Consider the following 25,561-nt stretch of genomic DNA (forward strand, 5'->3'; position numbering starts at 1 on the left):
TTGTGTGGAGGGGGGGGGGGGTGTCTCTTCCCTTCAATCAGCTCTCAGACCTCTCACTGAACTCTGCAGAGTGCAATTTCAGCTCTCCACCCCCTTTTTCTGACAGCTCAGACAGGCTATATAACATTCTGGACTTTGAACAGCTGTAGAGAAGAGAAGACTGTAGATAAACAGGTACAACTTATGTAGGAGGATTTGTTTAATCTCTGCGTATCACCTGAGGTCAGTCATGTCCACTGGTAACTGGAAGGGTTTACAACCAAGTTTTTTTTTAAAGACCATATTGGATTTTTGTATAAAATGGACAAGACACTGAAGGAATGGAAAACGTATACTTTATTTCAAAGGTTAATATGTATTTAAAATTATTTACAATCATAATTTGTAACAATATTTTCATAAAATTTCAATCTGACTAGAAGCATAAAAAACTGAATTTAGTTTGTAGGATGCAGTAGCTGGAAAATGTTAAAAATGTTAGTACAGAACATTGATGGGCAATAGGAACTGCAGCAAGAAAACAAAAGACATTCTGTAACCCTGAAGCATGCAAATGCGATAAATTTGCTTTGCTGTCCACAGCCAAGGTCATCAGTTCAGAATAAACAGCAGCTCTGAACCAAAGATCTTGGCTTGTGCTCCAAGTGGTTATAGGAGAACCTACAGTGGGGTACAGAATGGTCATCTACTGTGTTGTTCTTACACAAGGTACATAGCTTCCTCCTAATCGGAATCCATTCCAGCGGCTTCATTCTGTACGCTGGGGTTATCATAACCGTTTCTTCAAGTAACTGCTAACACACTACTCCCAGGACAAACCATTTTTAACAGGCAAGTCTAAGGGCTTGGGAAAAATCCCTTGAATCACATACTGGACACCATGAGTATCCCAAATTATTCTAGCGTATAAGCAGATTAAATTCATTTACCTAATCAAAGAATAAATAAGGTCTTAGGTGTTGGGGTACAAAGCTCATTTAAACATGGGATTATCTTGGTTCAAATGCAAGACAGACACCAAGTAGGCAAGTCTATGACTGATTGTGGGAGCATAGGACAGTGAGGAGTGCTTCCACAGCAAAGTAATAGCTTGTGGAAGATAGAAAACATATACCAATGTGTCTTGTCTATGTAAATATTAAAGTTCCATTTAGAGAACATTGCTCTATACACATCTGAACATCTCTTTGTAGCAGTAGGGGGTTCAGACTATGTTATAATAACAGTCTTTGCTTGGCAAACAAGCAAAAACAAAGAGGTGGGGGCATTTTACAATCAATGGTACTTTTATCCATGCCGTCCTTCCACAGCCAGAAAGCTTTGATACACAGAACTACAATAATTGTTGACTTAATGGGCCATATTTTGCAAAACAAAAAAAAAATCAAGTCAAGAACAGAAGTGACAGAAATATTAACAAAAGAATGGAAATGAAATACAAACAAAACCCAACTGTGCATAGGAGGCGCAAACAATAGCACCATTTCATGGACAATTTTATGGCGAGAAGTTTTGAAAGGAAAGCGAGAGATAAAAAGAAGCAAATATATTCGCGCTAACCTATGATCCACAGTAACCCACTACCTTAAGTAAACCAGCAAGCAGGCTCCAAAGTACTTTATGCCTAGACAAACTGCCCCTACAATATTACAATTGGCTAAAAATTGTACAATTTTATTTATATGATCTCTGAATATCTAAGAATTTTGATTCTCTCAGAACAAGTCCACATGCATTCAAAATGTTTAAGGGTTACATGATCTGTTGAAGAAAAAATGATGATGAACTGGATAATGGGTTTCAAGATTCTGGTTCTTCTATACATGAACTGATATTGCATTACCCCAAAGGAAAAAAAAAAAAACAAGAAGCCAAAAATGTTTTGAATAGAATACCAGCAGATCCTTGGAAAGCAAATGCTACTAGAATAAAAGTCCTTTTTTTGCATCAATGACCATTAAAAATGTGAAAACATAGAAGCTGCTGTGCTGACAGGTACAGTTCAAAACATAAACTGAATACAATACATTCAGAACAGTACTAAAACAAGGCAGCTGTGGCTCTTCAGAACTGGTGCTAAAAGACATGCGTTATCTGTAAATCTGTTCATGAACCGGCTCATGTTGGACCTCCGACAGCAGCTGAATGCCACCTCTAAAAAGGACACGCTTTGCCTGTATTAACTCCAAACATCTTGAGAATAGCGGCCCTTGGTCATTAGTTTCTTGATGTAATCTACCGCCAGAGCATGATCCATCTTACCAAATTTCTCTACAATGTCATAGAAAGTATTCTGTACATCACGCGCCATATAACGGGCATCACTGCAGATGGAAAAGAAAATCATTAAATGTTGTCCCAAATATCTTGTTTTTTCATTGAAAGCTATCACACAATTTTAAACTGGATGTATAGGAGATGCTCAATAAAAAAATCACCATAAATCACTCATTTTAAAGTCACATGAAAAAAAAAAAAGTCATTAAGTAATACAAACAATCGTGCACTAATCTGGTTAAAAGCCAGGACCTTCATTTTTAGCACTTGTATTTCAGCCAACAAACATTTCACAGAATATTACATGCTTCTTCTCTTTTGTGGGACTCTTGTATGTAATGATTATCTTTTTTTTTGCATGCTAGTCTCATATTAAAAATTAAAGTGGTTCTATAGGCTCAAGGTTTTTTACCTTCATGTATTCTATGCATGAAGGTAAAAAACCTCTGTGCAGCATCCCCCCCCAGGCCCCCTAGTATTCACCTAAGCCCCATATCGATCCAGCGATGTGCACTGGAGTTTCGGCTATCCAGGACTCCCTCTCCTCATTGGTTGAGAAAGCAGCAGGAGCCACTGGCTCCCACTGCGGTCGATCACAGCCAGTGAACCAATGAGAAGAGAGAGGGGGTGGAGCCAAGCCACGGCTGCATGTGTGAATGAACACATGAAGCAGTGGGTGCCCCTATAGCAAGCTGCTTGCTGTGGGGGCACTAGACAGGAGGGAGGAGCCATGAGCACTGGCGGGGGACCTGAGAAGAGGAGGATCCAGGCTGTTTTGGGCAAAACCACTGCACACCGCCAGTAAGCATAGACATGTTTTTTTTTTGTTTTTTTTTTTAAATGTAAGCCTTTAGAATCACTTTAACAAGTTACCAAAGTTATGAAAATTCTCATAAGACAGAATACAACTTCAGAAGTGTTGTAATGTATTCTTCTGCTTCTAAGCATGTGTGGTCTAGGTCAGCCTTTCTCAACCAGGGTGCCTTGAGGTTTCTTCAGGAGCACCTTGGCAAATTGTCTAAAAATTGCCCAAAATTAGTATACAAGCCAGCGGGTGGAACAAGCCCACCTTTTAGTTACACAAAGCCACAGGTTTTCATTGTGCACCATTACAACCTTCTACCCGCTAGTGTCCTGACAACCAATGACATCATCAGTTGATAAAGAAGATGTGAGCTGCCTGCACAACATCCTAGTTTGACCCTCCCCTGCCCCTCTCCATCAGTAATGGGGTCACATTAGCTCAGTGATGGAGAAAAGTGAGGGAGAAGAGAAACATTGGAATACTAGTCAGTACCAGTGTGCAAAGGTGTATTTGCTTTGGAAGAATAAATCACCTCTAACGTTGGGTGTCCTACATGTGTGGATGTTGCTGCGTTATATAAAACTATAAGAATCATTTTTCACATTTTAGAATGATGTGCCTCAATACGGTCCATAATTTTAAAGGGTGCCTTGACTGAAAAAAGGTTAAGAAACACTGGTCTAGGTCACTCGATTATTTTACGGATGAATACTGTTCTGATTAAACTTAAATCATTCGTTCTGGTATTGCACAAGAAAAAGTTTCTTGCTTGTTCCTTTGGATAATTTAGCATGAATAGTCCTGATCAACTCTCAAAAGCTGTGTTACCTACAATCAGATTAGCAGATGATCACTCCGAAAATGGTATTTTTCATCTGATATTCTCATCGCGTGTACTAGGCTTTGGAATTCATTCACACAGACATTTAGTGCTGGCTGCAGCAAGAATCCAGTGTATTTCTACGGTTGGATACACACAGATTCAAATATTTATGGCCTCTGAGCCTGTACAAAGCAATTACAGGCTGAAAAGAAGCTACAACATTGATGTTCACATGTAATAGCACATGATTACCTGCCGTTAGGGACAGATGATTGCCCCTGGACTGGATACAAACAGCACATGTCCAGGGGCGTGCTGTCCCCAATCCTAGTATTCGCTCCATGTACAATGACATGAAAAACACCCATGAACAGGTGTGACCACTAACAGTCTGTCCTTGACCTGTACAGGCCGAGTGATTGCAACTATCTACATCTACCTGTGAAACCAGATGCAGAAATACACTGGAGTCTTGTGCAGCCAACACTAAAATGTAAATGAGGCCTTTAAAATAGTTGCTAAACACCAAGACCCATGGTTACAACTGGTCACCAAATTAGAGTAAGCAGAGCAGTTACAGGTGTACAACTATACCTCTGACTTGGAAGGAAAACTAGTCGTGCCTCCGTAATATCAATGACCACCCTCATCCTATATGAATGTAGCAGCCTATGGATGTTTGTACAATACAAATGCCCTGCTATAGTCTCCATGCAGCATATTTTTTGCACAGTGATCACACAAAAAGTGTAGATAGGGATGCACCAATATATCGGCATCCAAAATCAATCGGTTTGCTGATAGATAAAAATAAAAGGTGCCGATAATGGCCGAAAACCCGATTTTACCACATTTAGTGTGTGTATTTCATAGGACATGTGGCTCAAAACGCATCAAAAAGCCATACGTGTGCATTTTGATGGGTTTCCAATGCATTTCAATCGTGGTTCACATCAATGCAGTTTGCATTTTGCCTGTTTTGCAATGCGTTTTGGACACATTTGATGCAAATTGCTATGCAGAGCAATACAAAGTAATGTGCAGGAGCGGACAGGGGAGAGATCTGTATTGTTTACATACAGGTCTCTCCCCCATCAGTGATACTCGGCGATCGCAGGGTGGCAGCGGGGAATCACTGCCCAACCCGGAAATGCAAAATCACATATATACACATGTGATTTTGCGCAGCCCTGTCACAGCATTTCTGCTATAGGACGACAGGAAAGCGTTTAAACAGTTGCTACCAAGTGAATTGCAATTGTCAGTGTGATATTGCTCAAGTATGAAGCCAAGAAACCAGGTTTCCCTGCTAGATGCTCTACAGCAGTTTCATCACCACTTCAGCTAAAACATGTAATAATCACTGCAACAGTTCAAAGTCCAAATAAATTCTGAAGTTTCTAGGACTCTAGATCGATCTGAGGTTACTCACCCACATATATAGATATGAGCATTCTCTTCATTTATCAGCTTCCATACATGTTCCTCGTTTTTCTTAAGAATGTGCTGGACATAGATCTGTAAAACATGAATTAAAGTTTAATGCCACAAATCCAAAATTACATTCTAGATGGGACCTATACACCAATCCTTTAGACACAAGAGAAGTATAAATAGCCTTACTTGCAGTAAGACACAAACACAGTTGACAAAACAAAAAAAAAAACAACGCAAAAAACTTAAAAAAAAAAAAAAAAAAAAAAGCCAAAAAACCTTTCCCCCCCATTTCGGTTTCACTTTTCTCTTCAGGACGGAGATATTTCCTTCTTTCCGGTCTTCCCTCATTTTCCTTTTACTAATTTATTTGTTTTCTTTTGATTGTCTTTTGCTATGGCCTTTGTGGCCAGTGCTTGGAATTGCCAGAACCCATGTTCTTCCATTTCCCTACATTTTTGTATAGGACTACGGAGTTGTCTCTTCCCCCCTTTTTTGGGGTGAGCAAACATTGGGATACTATGGGGGTTACCTCTGTTATCAGGTTATAGGACCTTTCCGTAAACAACTGATGAAGATTACCAGGCTTACTTATATCATTTGTCATGTGATCGCTATGTTCTAAAATATATTTCTAAATACCAAGCACTGTGATTGCTCTGTTAAGCAGATCCCTGAGCAGGTCAATATTGCCGCTATGAAACTGTATACGGTTTCCCTGGACATGGTTTGTTATGTATTGCTGAAGACTTCTCGTCTCCTTAATCTTTTAAGTAAAGCTCTTTTGGTACCAAAAAAAGGAATATATGTACACATATTCTGACCACACACACTCACCCATATACACCCCCCCCCCCCCACACACACACACACCTTATTGCTATAGTGTTTGCTTTTCCCCACTTTCATGTAATTTTTATGTCTTGTATTCAACTGCATGAAGGCATCACGATGTAGTATGCTGCCATCTAGTGGTGGTTTTAGGCCATTGCTTATTACTAATTGTTTACTAATTTAATATTGGTTTCTCCATCTGTTCACCCCTCCTGTTTAGTGCTAGTGAGTTTATTCCTAGCTAGACATTTCCCACATCTTCCATGCTCCTTCAGTAAGCGTTATTCACAGAGACAGGGCTCAGGAAAATAAGGCACTCATATTGGCATTTATAACTGGCCCCAGGCAGAGTTCACCTCCTTCATCTGTTTTTTTTTTTGTAGTGCAGGTGCTCCAAACCACTCCTGGGATCAGTTAACTGTACAGTGGATAGGACCACTTGGAAGATGTAGTCCTGGGTACAGTTCACTTGTCTGGTACACAGTTTGCTTCAGTGTAAGGGCTCGTTCACACTTGACTGTTTTACCAACTCTTGCCAAACGCCCCTATAGCGTTTGGCAAGCGTTGGTCCGGCGTTTGCGAAGCGTTTTTTAATGCACCGCATGCGCGGTTCAGCGGCGGTTGCTAGGCGTTTGCAGAGCGTTAAAAACGCCTATAATGAAGTTTGGATGGTGTTACCGCTCCACAAACACCCTGCAACCGAATCGCAACCGCAACGCAAACGCCTCCTGACTCGACCAGAGGCGTCCATTTTGCAGCGCCGCAACGCTACCGCTCCCGTTAGAACAGCACCATGTGCTGCAATGGGCACAATTGTCCGAGGCGTTTGGGAAACGGTAAAAACACTTCCCAAACGCCTTTCTACAGCTTGAAAACAAGGCTAGTGTGAACGTAGCCTAAGAGCAAACCATGTCAGAGAACAGAACTCTCCATAAAGGACTGCACAGAAGCCGGGATCACTGATCTGGTTAACAGAGGTGATGATGTAAGTGTGCCTGGGAGCACTTCCTTATAATTCAGTGTGAATGCAGACCAACTGGGGGGGCACAGCTCAATCGAACTCTGGCAAGTGACCATACTGTCTAGACTTACTGGGTCTAAGGAAGCATATCAATGCATAAAGCAACATTTATAACGAAACAATGTTGTAATGTACTATAGAGATATATTGCTGGCTGACATAGGTATGTTGCTTTGCCAAATGGAGTGTTCCATTTGCTGAAAAGAAAAATATACCATAACAGACTGATGTACAGTAACTGCAACTTTAAAAGCATATATCAAATGAAAACCAGTAGAATGGATACATACCATTTTATTGTCCAAACAGTATACCACCTACCAGCACCAATTTATTACATTCAGTTACGTCCCAAAGCTATGATGAACAAATAGGACTTCAATGAATGTAGTGTTTTCCATTAACACACTTTGGGATTGATTTACTAAAACTGGAGAGTGCAAAATTCATCAGCTTCTAACTTCAGCTTGTTCAATTAAGCTTAGACAAAAAATAAAATAGAAGCCGATTGGTTTCTATGCACAGCTGCACCAGATTTTGCACTCTCCAGCTTTAGAAAAGCAGCCCCTTTAAAAATCTGGTCCATCAAAAAAGTTATCTTATTGATTTTTGTTTTCATACCTTTTCTTTCTGATCTCGAGAGAAAGCAACATTCAGCTGAGTAAGAACACCATCTTTGTGAAATCTGGCAAGTTCTTCTTTGTACAGATAGTCTTCATGTTCATGTCGGCAGCCATAGTATAGAACAGTCTCCCCAACCTCCTTTCCTAAATAAGCAAATTAAGTCAGTAAAGTCTTTAAGGGATGGTACATCTTGGCTACATTCCTACTCAATACTTTATTAATAATATTACCTCACTTCACCTACACTATGGTATAGCAAGACAGTTGAACAAAAGTCGATCAGTAGTACGACCACAGTGGTCATACATTTATTACAGGTACACACACACTTATTTTTACACAGGGGATAAAATACGTATTGAAGACATCACCATTTTTCTAAGTAAATATATTTCTATAGGTACTATTGACATGAAATTTTAAACACGTTGGTAACAACCCATACATACAAAGAAACCAAAACAAATAAGTTCAGAAATTAAGTAGTGTAATAAAATGGAATGACCCAGGGAAAATAGTATTGAACACATGAAGAAAGGGAGGTGTAAAAAGGCATAGAAAGCCAAGACACCAGCTGAAATTTATCAGTAATTAAAAAGCAATCCTGCCCTTTGTCAGTGCAAAATAATATCAGCTGGTTCAGTCTCAACTGATGGTCTATAAAAATGTGTCTCATTACCAAGGGGTCACACAAGAAAACTCATGATGGATAAAAGCAAAGAGCTCTCTCAAGACCTTCACAACCTTATTGTTGCAAAACATACTGATGGCATTGCTTACAGAAGGATTTCTAAACTTCTGAATGTGCCAGTGAGCACTGTCAGGGCCATAATCCGGAGGTGGAAAGAACATAATTTCACCATAAACTGCTATGACCTGGTGCTCTTTGCAAGATTTCAGACAGGAGTGAAAAGAAATAATCAGAAGGTTGTCCAAGAGCCACATGTGGAGAGCTTCAGAAAGACCTGGAATTAGCAGGTACAATTGTTTTAAAGAAAACAAGTAGTACACTCAACCGCCATGGCCTGTATGCAAGCTCACCGCGCAAGACTCCATAGCTGAAGGAAAAGCATTTTGAAGCTTAGTTAAAGTTTGCTGCACAACATTTAGACAAGCCTGTGAAATACTGGGAGAGTATAGTCTGGTCAGATGAGACCAAAATTGAGCTCTTTGGATGCCATAATACACACCATGTTTGGAGGTCAAATGGCACGGCACCTCACTGTAAAAACATCATACCAACAGTGAAATTTGGAGGTGGTAACATAGTGGTGTGGGGCTGTTTTTCAGCATTCGGTACTGGCAAACTTCATGTTATTGAAGGAAGGATGAATGCAAAAATGTATGGATGATGAAGATAAAACAAGGGTGGACATTCCAGCAAGACAATGATCCCAAAACGCAAAGGAAACGCTCAATTGGTTTCAAAGAAAAAAATAAAAGCTGCTAGAATGGCCCAGCCAGTCACCGGACTTAAATCCAATAGAAAATCTATGGAAAGAACTAAAAGATCAGAGTTCATAGAAGGCCCATGGAACCTTCAAGATTTGAACACTGTGTGGAAGAATGGGCCAAAATCTCACCTGAGCTATACATGTGACTAGTTTCTCTATACAGTAGGAGTCTTGAAGCTGTTATTACAAACAAAGGATTTTGTACGAAGTATGAAATAAATTTCAGTTAACGTGTTCAATACTTTTTCCCTGTGTCATTCCATTTTATTATGCATAACTTAAATTCTGAACTTATTTGTTTTGGTTTCTTTGTATGTATTGACTGCATGGTTTGTTACAGACATGTGGTGAAAATTTCATTTCAATAGCACCTCTAGAAATACATTTGAGAAAAATGGTGTAGTGTATCTATTTTACCTGATTTTATATATATTTTGTACATTCACATCAGTCCCTAACCCTGAAGGAGCGTACAATCTATGGTATACGTGGATCAAAATCGTGTCAGTTCCTGCTGAGCCAGCTGAATTTCGATCCATGTATGGCCACCTTAAGCATATGCGGCATTCTAGCTGCAGGCAATGAAGTCCTTGAGCTGGTTTGTAATAAGAGACTAATTACACTCATGTTCTGTTGCATGACAGATTTGCTTTTAGCTAAAAAGCTAAAATCTTCTGCACACCCCATTGTACATTGGTAGAGCAGTGACCCCTTCCATAGATCTCTTGTATGTACAGAACAGTATTCTTCCTACTGATGTTGTCTTGATGTGTGTCTATTACAAATAATGACCTTAAAGGATAAACTTAAAAATAAAAATGATAAACAAAATTAAGCTGGGCACAGACAGTTTGAATCTTTGCAGGTTCAGCAGGGACCAACCGAGATTTGAACCGTGTATGACAGGCTAAATATTCCCAAGTTGATCGAACCAGCCTGTCGGATTTTAACTGCGATTATTGCTAGCGGCTATTATAGCCTCTAGCAGTAATCACTGTGTTCTCCTGGTGGGGATGGCTCCCCCCTGCCCGGAAAACACAATGGCTCCACGGGAGGGATTCCCCCATCAACACTGACTATTTAATAAATATTTAAATTAAAAAAAAAAATGCATTGGAAAATACTTTGACAAGCCATTATTCAGTATACAAAAAAGATTTAGCTATCCTTCTAGCTTTTAAAGAGGAGCTTCACTCCCCACTACTTTGTTTAAGTCCCCTTTACCTGTTATGTAGCATTGTCCTGATTTCAACTACCCAGTGGATCGGATCCAGCACTTTTCTGCTGCAATCCGCAGATCAGTTGTGACCACCCAAGTTCTACACCACTATTTTGGTACTCCTTGGTTATTGTGGGCCAACTGCTTTTTCTGGGTTCAGGAGGCCAGCCCACAATGATGTGCACCAGCTACACCCTCCAGCCACTGTGTGTTCTACTCCTGCAGCCTCCTGCCATATGTGGCAGGGATAACCCAGGAGGCTGTGGGAGCTTGGACACTTCATTCATGTTTGGGGAAGAACAGTGGCAGGGGTCACGGGCAAAAAAAAGAAAAAAAAAAAAAAAAAAAAGAAAAAAGGTAAACAAAGTTAAAAAAAAAATACATAGTGATTTAGATTGTGGAGGTGGGTGGGAGTTTAGGGAGGTTATATCAGGAGAGTGAAGGTTTGCTTTAAGAACATTTTATATAATAAAATTTTTAAAAGTTGTACCCACAAAAAAAAAAAAAAAACACACTGACTATGTTGATGGGGGAATTGAGCAATTTTCTTTTCTGCAGCCCATGGTACACAGGGACAAATTATTCTGTAGATAAGAATTAGGAGAGCCAATTTGACTCCCTAAATTGGTTCTAAAGAATAAAACATGTTTTACCTTTTGCATTAATGAAAAAAAAAAAAAAAAATATGTAGCAGTATTGCCCCCTTTACCCCCACCTTATACTTACCTCACTCAATCTAGTGCTCTGCCCATCTGTAGCAGTTCTCTCCCCTTTCCCCACTCTCACAGGTTTTGCTGAGACAGAGGCAGCCATTGGCTCCTGCTGCGGTCAGTCAAATCCTGTGATGAGGGAATGGGCGATGGGGGCCAAGCTGCACTGTCTTGGTCTATGGACAAAGGCAGGGCAATTCAGGATCAAGCTTGTAAGAGTGCCCCCATAGCAAGAGGCGTGCTATGGGGGCATTCGCAAAAGAGGAAGAGACAGGAGCCCCAACAGATCTGAGAAGAAAAGGAGATTCAGGGCCACTCTGTACACAGAGCAGGTAAGTATAACATGTTACATAGTTAGTCTGGCTGAAAAAAGACAAAATTCCATCCAGTGCAACCACAAAAAGAAAAAAAAAAGTTATAAGCCCACAGTTGATCCAGAGGAAGGCAAAAAACCCAGCAAAGCATGATCCAATTTGCTCCTGCTGGGAAACAAATTCCTTCCTGATCCCCCGAGAGGCAATCAGATATTCCCTGGATCAACTTTACCTATAAATGTTAGTATCCAGTTATATTCTGTGCTTCTAAAAGTATCCAGGCCTTTTTTGAAGTAATCCACTGAGCTGGCCAGAACCAACTCTTGAGGGAGTCTATACATGTTTGTGATTTCGGAAAAAATAAAGACTTTACAATCCTTTTAAGCAAACACAAGATGTGTGCACAGAACAGCTCTTTTTTGTACCTATTAAACAGATATAACAAAACCCTTTCAATAGTTTATTTAAAAGACCAAAAGGAAGCAAATAAGTAAAGTTCATAGTCACAATTTGCATGCAATTTAAAAAAAAAAAAAAAAAAAAGGAAAAGCAAGCAGTATACATTGTTAGAACCCTTCATTGCAGCTGTATTTCTCAGTCAACCTACCTTGCTGCTTCAACCATTCTCTTTCCTGTATGAATCCTACAAATGGAGCAATGCCAGTGCCAGGCCCAATCATGATTACAGGTGTACTGGGTTTAAAAGGCAGTCTGAATTGTGACTTGCGGACATACATGGGTACTGTTGATTTATGGCCATTGTCACATGGTTGCTTGTTTTTAAGCCAGCTGGTGGCCACTCCTTTGTTTGTTCGTCCAGTCTTGGTTTCATACTCTACAAGCACTGAACAGATATGTATGGAGTTGGGGTGAACCTGAGGACACAGGACAAAGAAATTAAATAAGGAAAATGAATAGTAAGCCATATAAACAATGCTACTACTAACATGAAAAGTTACATGCTTTCCTGAAAACTTCATGCAATTCAACATCTGAAAAGCACTATAAAATACTGAGAAACGTAATAGCAAACCACTTTTAAGCTTTTAACACAGTGGCTGCTGATAATCTGCCATTGGCAAACGTACATTTACCATTGCATAAATATTGTTGACATTGCAAGAGAAAAAAAAAACAAAAACATGCATGCACAGTCAGTCATTCTTAAAGTGACAGTGTCATCACCATTCATATCAACAAAAATCTTCCCTTAACATATGTGCAGAGATTCTGAACCAGCACAGAGAGTGATTAGATATCCCCAGAAGGGAAGTGGGCTATGACAAGAAAGAACAGAAGGGCTGTACTAGGGAATTGATTTTGTATGAGTGGTCAGCTTATATCTGCAGCTACACTCAGACGCTTGGACACAGTTTGGAGGAACCTTTGATCAATGCATGCAGAGTGATCAGTGTATTCTGATGGCAGGGGAATCCTGCTGACAGAATACAAAGACACAGCAGGGAGGATTTCCCTATCCACAATGAATGTGTCCATGGGGGAACAAAAAAAAACTGAATGCTGTATGACCAGACTTAGTTTTGTAGCAAGTAATAGAGAGATCAAAAGAAAGCGGGAAGATGCAATGGGTGAAATTTACTAAGACTGGAGAGTGCAAAATCTGGTTTCAGATTGTACTGAAGAAGCTGACTGGCTACCATGCACAGCTGCACCAGTTCAGAGTGTACCATTTTTCATAAATCTCCACCCTTTGTTCCATAGTGCAGTGTTTCTCAACCTTTTAAAATTATGGACAGTCCCGAGGCACCCCATTCTAAAATGGGGTGCCTCTAGACCACAGGTGTCAAACTGGTGGCCCTCCAGCTGTTGCCAAACTACAAGTCCCATGAGGCATTGCAAGATTGACAATTACAAGCATGACTCCCAAAGGCAGAGGCATGATGGGACTTGTAGTTTCACAACAGTGGGAGGGCCGCCAGTTTGACACCCCTGCTCTAGACTGTCCATAATTTTATTAGGGCACCCCATTCTAAAATGTGAAAACCTATTTTAAATAGTTTTATATAAAACGCAGCAACATCCACACATGTAGGACACCCAACATTAGAGGTGGTTTATTCTTCCAAAGAAAATACACTTTTGCACACTGGTACTGACTAGTATTCCAATGTTTCTCTTCTCCCTCTTTTCTTCTCCCTTTCTTTTCTCCATCACTGAGCTAATGTGACCCCAGCACTGACGGAAAGGGCACCGGAGGGTCAAACCAGGATGCTATGCAGGCAGATGATATCCTCCTTATCAACTTATGATGTCATTGGTTGTCAGGCTGCCAGCTAGAAGGTTGTAATGGTGCACAATGAAAACTTCTGGCTTTGTGTAACTAAAAGGCAGGCTTGTTCCACCCACTGGATTGTATACAAGTTTTGGTCAATTTTTAGACATTTTGCCAAGGCACCTTTGAAGAAGCCTCAAGGCACCCTGGTTGAGAAAGGCTGCCATAGTGAACTCCAGGAAATAAATTTTACAAGCAAGTCAAAAATCCTATTGTCATACAATCCAGGACACCTTAGTCATCACTAAAGAACATCCAAAAGTAGTACAGCTTGGGTAAAACAGCAAACAATGCCAACAGGCCCATGTAACAACATTTTAAGAAGAGCTCAATTAAACTTAGAGCAGCCTGTAACAAAATCAGAAAAAAGCTTGGCAACTAGTCTGTCCAGTTTGAGGTTCCATCTGGATGCCAGGAGATTAACATCCGGAATCCCTACCTGTGGCAAAGAGCTTAATATACCTCCAGATAGAAAGCCCATTCTATTGATGCCAAAGACTAAGAAAGTCTGCCCGCCAAGTCTCAACATATGGGATGCGGACAGGGACGGAACATGCAACTCTGCCCAAGAGTGGATCAAATCCGCTTCCTTTTGCAAGGCGAGACTTCTGATGGCTCCTTGACGGTTAAATGTAGGCCATGGCCCAAGCATTATCCTAATTAATTCTCATCAGGTGCCGTCGCAATTCCAGAAATTAGGCTTGGAGTTCCAGGATGTTGATGGAAACACAGGCTTTTTCTGCAATGATCCTGTACTGAGAAGGCACCTAGGACTTCTTTCCAGCCCAACAGACTGGCATTTGTGGTGTTTTTGGTGAAAACGTTCCATGTCTTAGATGAAAGGGCATCCCTGAATCCAGCGCCAGGTTGAAAATGTGCTGTTTCATGGAAATCTGGCCTTGTGGAACAAACAAATGGTGCAGTCCAAGGACAAAGTCTGTTCGTCCAATGCTGCCAGAGTGAAGTTGATATGGTACAGCCTTGAAGGAGATAACCAATAGACCAAAGACCCTTATGCAGACACAAATGAAGTGACTCTTTTGGGTTTCCACACACACACAGAAGCTGCTCAATGGCAGCAGTGAGATTCACCGATTTTAGCATGGAAACAGGCAAAATTTGAAAGCGGGGGGGGAGGGGTTATTTAGTTGACATCCTGGGAGCTTTTTCTGCCAGTTTCCAAGCAAGTGAAGGTAACCAATAGCCAATAGTAAAAAATAAAGATCCTGTAACCTGTACTGTAAAAACTAAAAAAATAATTTATGGAAAGGAAAAACACTGCAAGTAAGCATTTCATTTACTTGATTTTTGTGCTTTTGCTCATAATTGTTAAAGTTAAAAATTGATAAAGTTGGTGACAGGGTCTATTTAAACCAATAGGAAACATAGGAAACATAATTGCTTGATACTGGAAAAATTGCCATTGTTCTTTGTTTGAAGTAGGATATGTAGAGTACATATGGTATTGTTAAAACTCACCTTTGAAGAAGAGGCAATTGAATAGTAACGAGCCTGTAAACGGGGCACCAACTCACAAAGGTGGTCAAGTGGTGGTCGTAGTGAAGGCATATCTTCCAGAATAGCCAAAATATTCCTCCTTGCTTCTAAAACCCAGTTGAGATACAAAGCCTATGTAAATTTGAAAGACATTTAATAGTAAAGCGATTTCATAATAAAGTATTCAACAAATGTCATCACTGTGTACGGTCTCATATCTGGTATAGAAAGGCTTTAAAAGTAAACAGTCAGTCACTGGCTATCTGCTCACTGAAGACCGAGAACTGAGCAGTTTGAGGTCTTTGATCGCACAGTTCTCGGTGTAGATCTGGCAGGGGACAGATGCAGCTCAGATCCATGCTGCAGCAATCTAGGAGAGTATGATTATTTGTTATTTAATAAACCCAAATTTCTCTTTTAAAGAAGCAATAAAATACTGTTCTTTACTATGGTTCACAGCAAAAGTAAAACAGGCCAGTGTGTTAAATCACCAGTAACGGCATACAGTGAGGAACAGAAGTATTTGAACACCCTGCGATTTTGCAAGTTCTCCCACTTAGAAATCATGGGAGGGGTCTGAAATTCACATTGTAGGTGCATTCCCACTCTGAGAGACAGAATTTAAAAAAAAAAAAATGGTTTTTAAAGAATTTATTTGTCTTGCACTGCTGAACATAAGTATTTGAACACCTACGAAACAGCAAGAATTCTGGCTCTCAAAGACCTGTTACTGTGCCTTTAAAAAGTCCATCTCTACTCCACTCATTAATCTAACTTAGTAGCACCTGTCTGAGCTCTTTAAAGACACCTGTCCACCCAGCAGTCAGTCAGACGCCAACTACTACCATGGGCAAGACCAAAGAGCTGTCAAAAGACACCAGAGACAAAATTGTGCACCTCCACAAGGCTGGAAAGGGCTACGGGGCAATTGCCAAGCAGCTTGGTGAAAATAGATCAACTGTTGGAGCAATTGTTAGAAAATGGAAGAAGCTAAAGACGACTGTCAGTCTCCCTCGGACTGGGGCTCCATGCAAGATCTCACCTCATGGGGTATCACTAATGATAAGAAAGGTGAGGAATCAGCCCAGAACTACAAGGGAGGAGCTGGTCAATGACATGAAGAAAGCTGGGACCACAGTTTCAAAGGTCACTGTCAACAGAACACTACGCCGTTATGGTTTCAAATCATGCATTGCACGGAAGGTTCCCCTGCTCAAGTCATCACATGTCCAGGAGCGTCTGAAGTTTGCCAATGACCATCTGGATGATCCAGAGGAGGCATGGGAGAAAGTCATGTGGTCAGATGAGACCAAAGTAGAACTTTTTGGTCTAAACTTCACTCGTCGTGTTTGGAGGAAAAAGAAGGAGGAGTTGCATCCCAAGAACACCATCCCTACTGTGAAGCATGGGGGTGGTAACATCATGCTTTGGGGTGCTTTTCTGCAAAGGGGACAGGACGACTGCACTGTATTAAGGAGAGGATGAATGGGGCCATTTATTGTGCGATTTTGACCAACAACCTCCTTCCCTCAGTCAGAGCATTGAAGATGGGTCGTGGCTAGGTCTTCCAACATGACAACAACCCGAAGCACACAGCCAGGAGTGGCTCCGTAAGAAGCATATCAAGGTTCTGGAGTGGCTTAGCCGGTCTCCAGACCTAAATCCAATAGAACATCTTTGGAGGGAGCTGAAACTCCATGTTGCTCAGTGTCAGCCCCGAAACCTGACAGATCTAGAGGAGATCTGTGTAGAGGAGTGGGCCAAAATCCCTGTTGCAGTGTGTGCAAACCTGGTCAAGAACTACAGGAAACATTTGACCTCTGTAATTGCAAACAAAAGCTTCTGTACCAAATATTGACACTGATTTTCTCAGGTGTTCAAATACTTATGCTCAGCAGTGCAAGACAAATAAATTCTTTAAAAATCATACAATGTGATTTCCTGAATTTTTTTTTTTTATTCTGTCTCTCAGAGTGGGAATGCACCTACAATGTGAATTTCAGACCCCTCCCATGATTTCTAAGTGGGAGAACTTGCAAAATCGCAGGGTGTTCAAATACTTCTGTTCCTCACTGTATATATTTAGAAGACCGCATCGGCCCCTTTTCCCGCTGCCATGCTTACTTAATCAGCATTAGGTTTAATATCACTATTAGCCATTATCACAATTTCATGGACCAATCATAGGGCATGGGAAGGTCAACTATGCTAGTAAGTCTAAAATTAAAATGAGACACTAATAGGTCTGGTGTTCCAAAATCACCTAACAGCTGAAAAGAACTCTGACCCGGCAGCATCCACTCATAACGGATATCAGTTGTGGGTAAAATTGGCCTATAAAAGTGATCATACACTTCTAGTTACTAATCATAACTTGCCAAGTAGTTGTACCATATCCTGCCACACCATTATAGATTATACAGATACAGATTATAGTAGACACAGTCTTAGTGCAGTCAATTAATTGTAAGCAAAAAATTCATGGGATTAATAGTAATTAAATAGTAACCCATTTTTTTAATCAAGTTAATCTTTATTCCACCCTGTGCACACTTCTCCCAGCTATTTCCTGTTCATGAGCCATTGTCCTACATGCAGATGCACATCACCAACTGATGATGTGGACCAATGCCTGCTTTAGCTTAGTGTATGAACATGCAGGCAGCTGAATGACAACACTGCTGGTGTGTAGATGTAGTCAGGGACTGTTGCAACCCCTAGGCCAAGAAGTGAAAAGGCCTCTAGGTTAAGTAACAACGCCTTCCAAAAGTAAAAATTAAATACAAAATAAAATGTGTATGGGTTTACATATACTTCAATCTGTACTTTTTTACACTGTTTTCAAAAAGGAGTTCAGCTATGCTTTAAGCACATTACATTCAGCATGCAGCTTACTTTGCCTTCCGCTGAAGAAGAAGCCATTTTCCGTAGGTTCTCCTGCTCTTTCTGATCTGTGGCATACTGTGCAAGTTCATACAGAACATTGGTACGGGGAGGATTGGTGATATCCAGATAGTAAGTGAGCGCTGTGCGGTATGTAGTAGGACAAGGGAAAGGATGCTTCTTGTTGGATTCCTCTGCAAAAAGACTGGTATGGTCAGCTATTCATAACAGGCAATGATATCCTATATCTTTTATGTGTGATACAAATAATTTGACTTACTGGTAATCCCTCTATTAGGAATCTTTCATAACATTAAGAACCACATTTTAAATGATTGTGTATAACTGTAAAGATCTTGGAACGTCAACACGACTTTCATTTTAATGTACAACTACTACTCACCATTAAAAACATAAAACCAACTGTACCCTACTTAGGTCAGAACAGGGCACATTCCATGACACTGTATTTATCAGAGAGTTTAACCATGCTTTACTGCTTACACAGCGAGTTGTATGAGGACAGGGACAAAGTTTACCTGAAATGCACAAATGCTTGGAAGAACTTACCATCCAGATTGTTCAAAGATATGACAGTGTCAAGGTCTGCGCTCAGAATCTCTCCCAGCTTGTTGACTAAAGAGGAGTCATTTGCTGGATAAACTGCAACATGATCACCTGACTCATACCTGCAGAAATTAAATAAAAAAATTAAGGAAAAAAAAAAAACAAAAAAAAAAAAAAAAGGAAAAAGGTCACTAGAAAGCCTAAAATTTAATTTACATGTAAGGGAGGTTACTTTATTAAAAATAAGTTATAGATTGGCAGATCACACAAAAAATATAAGGATAGTAGATAAAAGAACATACCACTGCTCATTACATTATACTAAACCCAGCCAAAACGTTTTCAGCTGGCATGAGCAGGGAAGGGTTCTTTACCAGGTTTTATGGCCATCTTAGTTACTAATGGGGTCATTTCCCCTCACTAATTTTCAGGAATGCAAGTGATGTAAAATATTTTCAACAGAGAAACATTTACAGTAGATGGTAGGGAAGAAGTAGAACTGATAATATTTTAATTGGTGTCGGTGCCTTCTTGTCCTGATGACACCGGCAACACCCATTTCTTGTCATCTCAGAGAGAAGAAGTGAGGAAGAATCTACCAATGTCTCAGATGTCAGATGTCCTATTTGAACAGATCACTGTGGCTCTGATATTAAATCATCTTATATACAGTCAGGTCCATAAATATTGGGACATTGACTCAATTCTAACATTTTTGGCTCTATACACCACCACAATGGATTTGAAATGAAACAAATAAGATGTGCTTTAACTGCAGACTGTCAGCTTTAATTTGAGGGTATTTACATCCAAATCAGGTGAACGGTGTAGGAATTACAACAGTTTGCATATGTGCCTCCCACTTATTAAGGAACCAAAAGTAATGGGACAGAATAATAATTATAAATCAAACTTTCACTTTTTAATACTTGGTTGCAAATCCTTTGCAGTGAATTACAGCCTGAAGTCTGGAACGCATAGACATCACCAGACGCTGGGTTTCATCCCTGGTGATGCTCTGCCAGGCCTCTACTGCAACTGTCTTCAGTTCCTGCTTGTTCTTGGGGCATTTTCCCTTCAGTTTTGTCTTCAGCAAGTGAAATGCATGCTCAATCGGATTCAGGTCAGGTGATTGACTTGGCCATTGCAGAACATTCCACTTTTTTCCCTTAAAAAACTCTTTGGTTGCTTTTGCAGTATGCTTTGGGTCATTGTCCATCTGCACTGTGAAACAGCGTCCAATGAGTTCTGAAGCATTTGGCTGAATATGAGCAGATAATATTGCCTGAAACACTTCAGAATTCATCCTGCCGCTTTTGTCAGCAGTCACATCATCAATAAATACAAGAGAACCAGTTCCATTGGCAGCCATACATGCCCACGCCATGACACTACCACCACCATGCTTCACTGATGAGGTGGTATGCTTAGGATCATGAGCAGTTCCTTTCCTTCTCCATACTCTCTCTTCCCATCACTCTGGTACAAGTTGATCTTGGTCTCAAGTGTCCATAGGATGTTGTTCCAGAACTTTGAAGGCTTTTTAGATGTCGTTTGGCAAACTCTAATCTGGCCTTCCTGTTTTTGAGGCTCACCAATGGTTTCCATCTTGTGGTGAACCCTCTGTATTCACTCTGGTGAAGTCTTCTCTTGATTGTTGACTTTGACACACATACACCTACCTCCTGGAGAGTGTTCTTGATCTGGCCAGCTGTTGTGAAGGGTGTTTTCTTCACCAGGGAAAGAATTCTTCGGTCATCCACCACAGTTGTTTTCCGTGGTCTTCCGGGTCTTTTGGTGTTGCTGAGCTCACCGATGCGTTCCTTATTTTTAAGAATGTTCCAAACAGGTGTTTTGGCCATGCCTAATGTTTTTGCTATCTCTCTGATGGGTTTGTTTTGTTTTTTCAGCCTAATGATGGCTTGCTTTACTGATAGTGACAGCTCTTTGGATCTCATCTTGAGAGTTGACAGCAACAGATTCCAAATGCAAATAGCACACTTGAAATGAACTCTGGACCTTTTATCTTCTCATTGTAATTGGGATAATGAGGAAATAACACACACCTGGCCATGGAACAGCTGAGAAGCCAATTGTCCCATTACTTTTGGTCCCTTAATAAGTGGGAGGCACATATGCAAACTGTTGTAATTCCTACACCGTTCACCTGATTTGGATGTAAATACCCTCAAATTAAAGCTGACAGTCTGCAGTTAAAGCACATCTTGTTTGTTTCATTTCAAATCCATTGTGGTGGTGTATAGAGCTAAAAATGTTAGAATTGAGTCAATGTCCCAATATTTATGGACCTGACTGTATATACTTTTTTTTTTTATAATTTACCAAAAACTATGCAGTGCAAATGTTTACCTAAACGATCAATCTGATTTATATCAGGGGTGTCCAAACTATGGCCCTCCAGCTGTTGAAGTACTACAAGTCCCATCATCGGGCAGCACAGTGGTTAAATAGTTAGCACTTCCGCTTGGCAGTACTAGGGCCGTTGGTTCATATCCCAGCCACGAAACCACCTGCCTGGAGTTTGCATGTTGTCCCTGTGCCTGTGTGGGTTTCCTACGGGTACTCCGGTTTCCTCCCACACTCCAAAGACATGCTGGTAGGTGAATTGGCTCCTGTCTAAATTGGCCCTAGTATTTGTATGTATGAATGTAAGTTAGGGACCTTAGATTGTACACCCCTTGAGGGTTAGGGACTGATATAAATGTACAATATATATGTAAAGCGCTGCGTAAAAATGACAGCGCTATATAAGTACCTGTAATAAATAAATAAATCATGCTTCTCCCTCTGGGTGTCTTGCTTGTGGATGTCAGAGTCTTGCAAGGCCTCATGGGACTTGCAGTTCCTCAACACCTGGAGGGCCATAGTTTGGACACCCCTGATTTATATGAAATAAAGCACATACTCACATTGTATTGGTGTTGCTAGAGCCAAAAGAGATGTAATGTGTGCTACCAGCTTAAAAATAATCATATCCTTCACCTACTGTAAACAGCTCCTGTCTAACCTCATGTTTTTATGGGCTATATAAATAACTTGCTCATATTAACAACTGGGTTGCAGGGTGTAAGCACACAAAGAAAACAATTAAAGAGAAGTACAGGTAGCAGAATACCTGATCTTTGATCCCGTTATTTCCAGCTCAAGGTGCATCAAGTGGCGTTCTCCACCCTGGTTAAGCTTACGGTTCACGGTTACATCAGCCAGGAATGGGTTTTTAGCATCAAATGGTCTGCAGTGTAAGAACATGATCAAACGCTGTATATTTCCCCATAAATAGCTGCAATAGCTGATTTTTGCTTTTAAGGCAGGAATTGCATTATTTCAATGAGTTAACATGCATTATGCTGTCAGTTAACAACTGTCCTTTCAAAACAGTTCACTCATTTGAATGGGCTGAATACTAGCACATTGGGGAATGCACAATTTTTTGTAACGCAGCCCACCACAGCAAACAGTAATGCTTTACTCTGTGTTGTGGTGCACTGTAACACAAGCGCGTTGGCCAAGTTGGCCATTGGAGTACCATTAAGGATTAAGGGCACTGCGTTAGCACAGCTTAACAGTGTGAGCCTGGCCTTAGCCATACTAATAGCATTGACATGCACAGTCCAGTATTGCTAAGCCAATACCAAGCTGCTGCTCCTAGGCAATCAGACAATTTCTCCCAGCATGACTATTTTAAGCAGGCAAAAAAAAAAAGCCTCACTTACGGTTTCTGTGTTTCATAGCTCTTAAGACGACCCATTTCTCCTGTGTAGACTTTGTTCATATTTTCATCAGTGTGCACCACCAGCTCATACTGACGAATGCTGCAAGAATATTAAATATATCTCGTTACTGAATGCGATACTTCTGCCACAGGTAAAAGACATTAAAAGAGACTCAATATCTATTATATGAATCTGCATATTTCTATCTCACGTTACATTGGTTGCTGACCCAAGCAGTTTTCCTAAGAACTGTAGCTATGAAATACTGTATCGCATATTTAACCAAATACGTTATGCTATGCAGTGCCTTGATCTAACAGTACTGACATCTGTGTTAGGTCACGGGTGTCAACTGTCTGATAAATGATTCTTTATCACAGCAGCTACTTAAGGTGTGGCAGATTTTGTTTAGCTTTAAGCCTAAAGCTGGCCATAGATAGACAGAATCTTGCCAGGTTCAGAAGGGACCGGCCAATATTTGATCCATCTAGGGGCAGACTGGTTGTACTCAAGTCAATCCATCAATTGACTTCAGTACAGCCAGCCTGTCAGATTTTTCTGTATGCAATTACTGCCGGAGGCTATAGCTGCAAGCACAAATCATTGTGTTCTGCTGGCAGGGAAGGCTCCCTGCTGGCAGAATACAATTGCACTGCAGGAGGGATTCCCCCATCAACACTGAGCTTGTTGTTGAGCAATTTTCTTTTTGTAGAAAAAAAAACAAAAAAACAATCACACCTTTTGGCTTGCCTTAATGAAGGTCATCATAGTTGACATTTTAAATCAGGTCATCACTTGGGGGAAACAAGATATTGAACTATAACATTGGTCTTCAAACTGCAGCCTTTTGTTTGCCTTTATCCAGCCCTTGAGGCATTATTTCTGCCACCGTCACCAACAATGGGGCATAATTCCTGCCACTGACACCAACAATGGGGAATAATTCCTGCCAATGACACCAGTGATGGGGTATTTTCCTTTGTCTGACAACAACAATGGGAGTACTATTCCTCCCACTGATACCAACCATTTTTCCCCTAATACCAAAGACTGAGCATGGGTTACTCCCACTGGGCACAGTCCGCCGCCCCCCAAAGTTTGAAGGAGAATTAACTGGCCCTTTCTTTATAAAGTTTGGAGACCTTTGTACAACAACATACCTCGACTCTTCACCTGTAGCCTCCACACCAAAGTGTTCACATACTGCAGGCCAAAACTGCTCACGCCAGGTGATAAAATCCTCTTCCAAGCTGAGCAACAAAAAGGAAACAGGCCAGGACAAGTTAAAAAAAATAAGCATAAACTGTATTGTGCTTTTTTTTTTTTTTTTAAATGCATTATCTGAACAATATGCATTCATATCTTCCATCTGCTCACCAATCCCTACTACTTACTTGCCATCATCATCTCCCATGCCCAGCTCAAAGATTCTCTCGGCTCCCAACTCCTCTAATCGTTTGTCCACATATTTTCCCATAGCATTAAAGTGCTCATATGTCTTGTTACCCAAACCAAACACCTTAAAAAAACAGAAAATAATTTGAACACATTTAAATAATAGTTGGTTATGTGTTCCTGTTAATTCAACTTCCTGCACATTTCTAAGATATTGTTTATATGTAAATATGATCTATACGCATGCATGACGTAGAAGTAGTGGGCATATTTGCAAGGAGGCGAGAAACAATAGACTTGAAAATAGGTGGTTGCTAACAGTCAACAGATCCTAGATTAGTTCTAATCAGGGGCGGACTGACAACTCATGGGGCCCCCGGGCAATAGGGGATCATGGGGCCCCTGTGTCCTTGCCCAAACTCAAAAAAGCCTACGAGAAAGGTACCAGGGACATCTTATGGGGCCCCCTACTGACCCCGGGCCCTCGGGCAGTGCCCGAGTTTCCAAATGGTCAGTCCGCCCCTGGTCCTAATGTACTTGAATAATTACAGATAGAAAAGATATACTCTCTATTGGTAGTGCAAGGCTCATTCAGTAATATTAAAACTATTAATACAGTTTAACATTGAGGAATAAACTTTCTGCAAATGTTACTTTAGCACTTACCGCAAACTTAAGACCAGAAAGATCCACATCTGCTTCTTGTAACCAGTCATAAAAATCCTGAGCATTGTCTGTAGGGTCCCCTTCACCATATGTAGCCATGCAGAATACGGCAAGGGAGTTTTCGATTTCGGTAAGACGGCTCAGATCAGCCTACAGAATGGCAATATATCGATCATATACAAAAATATACATGGTAAAAAACACACACGCACACATACAACTTTAATGACAAGCAAACTAAACAGTAAATTTTATTAAGGGACACCCCTGTAATCATCTGTCACCACGGTACAGCAGGTGGCTGAGCACAGAGCACGTTTGTATTTTCAATATAAAAGCCTTATTTGCATTTGTATTAGTATGCATTAGGATATTGGATTCCTGGTACCTTTATAACCATGAACACTCCTCTGCTAGAGCTATAGCTGCTAATGGCAGTTCTCGCATGTCACCAGCTAAAATGCAGTCAGTGACAAATGGGAATGTCTCTCTAGTCTGCCTCTCATTGTCTAGTTACCTTTCTCATGGTAAAGAAGGCAGTCAGAGTGATGGCTGTATAAGAAGCCTGGTATTAATTATCCCAGTTCCTTGTATGCATAGCCCTGTTTTCCTCAGGAGGAATGTCCTAATTGATTAAATATGCGGTGAGTGACAAAATAAAAATCTCTACACAAAGGACTCTGCAGTTGCTAAGACCTAGCAAAGAACACAATAACTATCATGATTTGAAAGAACACAAGATACAAACACATCCAAGTGCTCAACTGATATTTAAGATAAAATATAATCATTTCTATTCAATTTGGAGAATCAACGTGCTGATGTCTTCAATAATACATGAAAATATTACAGCAACCAGCAAACATAATACACATACAGACAACATAACAAATACAATAACAAAATATGTAATTAAAGTGGAAAACCAAGTACTGTTTGATATATATACATAGTTAGTTTGGTTGAAAAAAGGCAAGTCAATCCAGTTCAACCAATAAAAGGGGAAAGAAA

General features: G+C 40.5%; 1 protein-coding gene across 4 annotated transcripts in view; it reads right to left on the minus strand.

Moving 5' to 3' along the window:
- Positions 1-318: 318 nt before the first annotated feature.
- POR (cytochrome p450 oxidoreductase) overlaps positions 319-25,561 on the minus strand; it is a 109,522-nt gene continuing 84,279 nt past the window's right edge. For all 4 annotated transcript variants that reach the window (XM_089676590.1, XM_089676589.1, XM_089676588.1 and 1 more), the window contains 12 exons: positions 24,551-24,700; positions 23,884-24,008; positions 23,650-23,739; positions 22,490-22,588; positions 21,892-22,008; positions 18,759-18,877; positions 18,201-18,382; positions 15,288-15,437; positions 12,123-12,390; positions 7,816-7,961; positions 5,338-5,423; positions 319-2,324 (listed from right to left, as the gene is read on the minus strand). In XM_089676590.1, coding sequence (XP_089532716.1) covers positions 2,180-2,324; positions 5,338-5,423; positions 7,816-7,961; positions 12,123-12,390; positions 15,288-15,437; positions 18,201-18,382; positions 18,759-18,877; positions 21,892-22,008; positions 22,490-22,588; positions 23,650-23,739; positions 23,884-24,008; positions 24,551-24,700 — 1,677 coding nt within the window. In that variant the 3' untranslated portion in view covers positions 319-2,179. The remainder of the gene's footprint in view (positions 2,325-5,337; positions 5,424-7,815; positions 7,962-12,122; positions 12,391-15,287; positions 15,438-18,200; positions 18,383-18,758; positions 18,878-21,891; positions 22,009-22,489; positions 22,589-23,649; positions 23,740-23,883; positions 24,009-24,550; positions 24,701-25,561) is intronic.

Source organism: Staurois parvus, unplaced genomic scaffold (assembly GCF_062004578.1).
Source record: "Staurois parvus isolate SC_StPar_1 unplaced genomic scaffold, SC_StPar_1.0 ptg000172l, whole genome shotgun sequence".
Lineage (NCBI taxonomy): Eukaryota > Metazoa > Chordata > Amphibia > Anura > Ranidae > Staurois > Staurois parvus.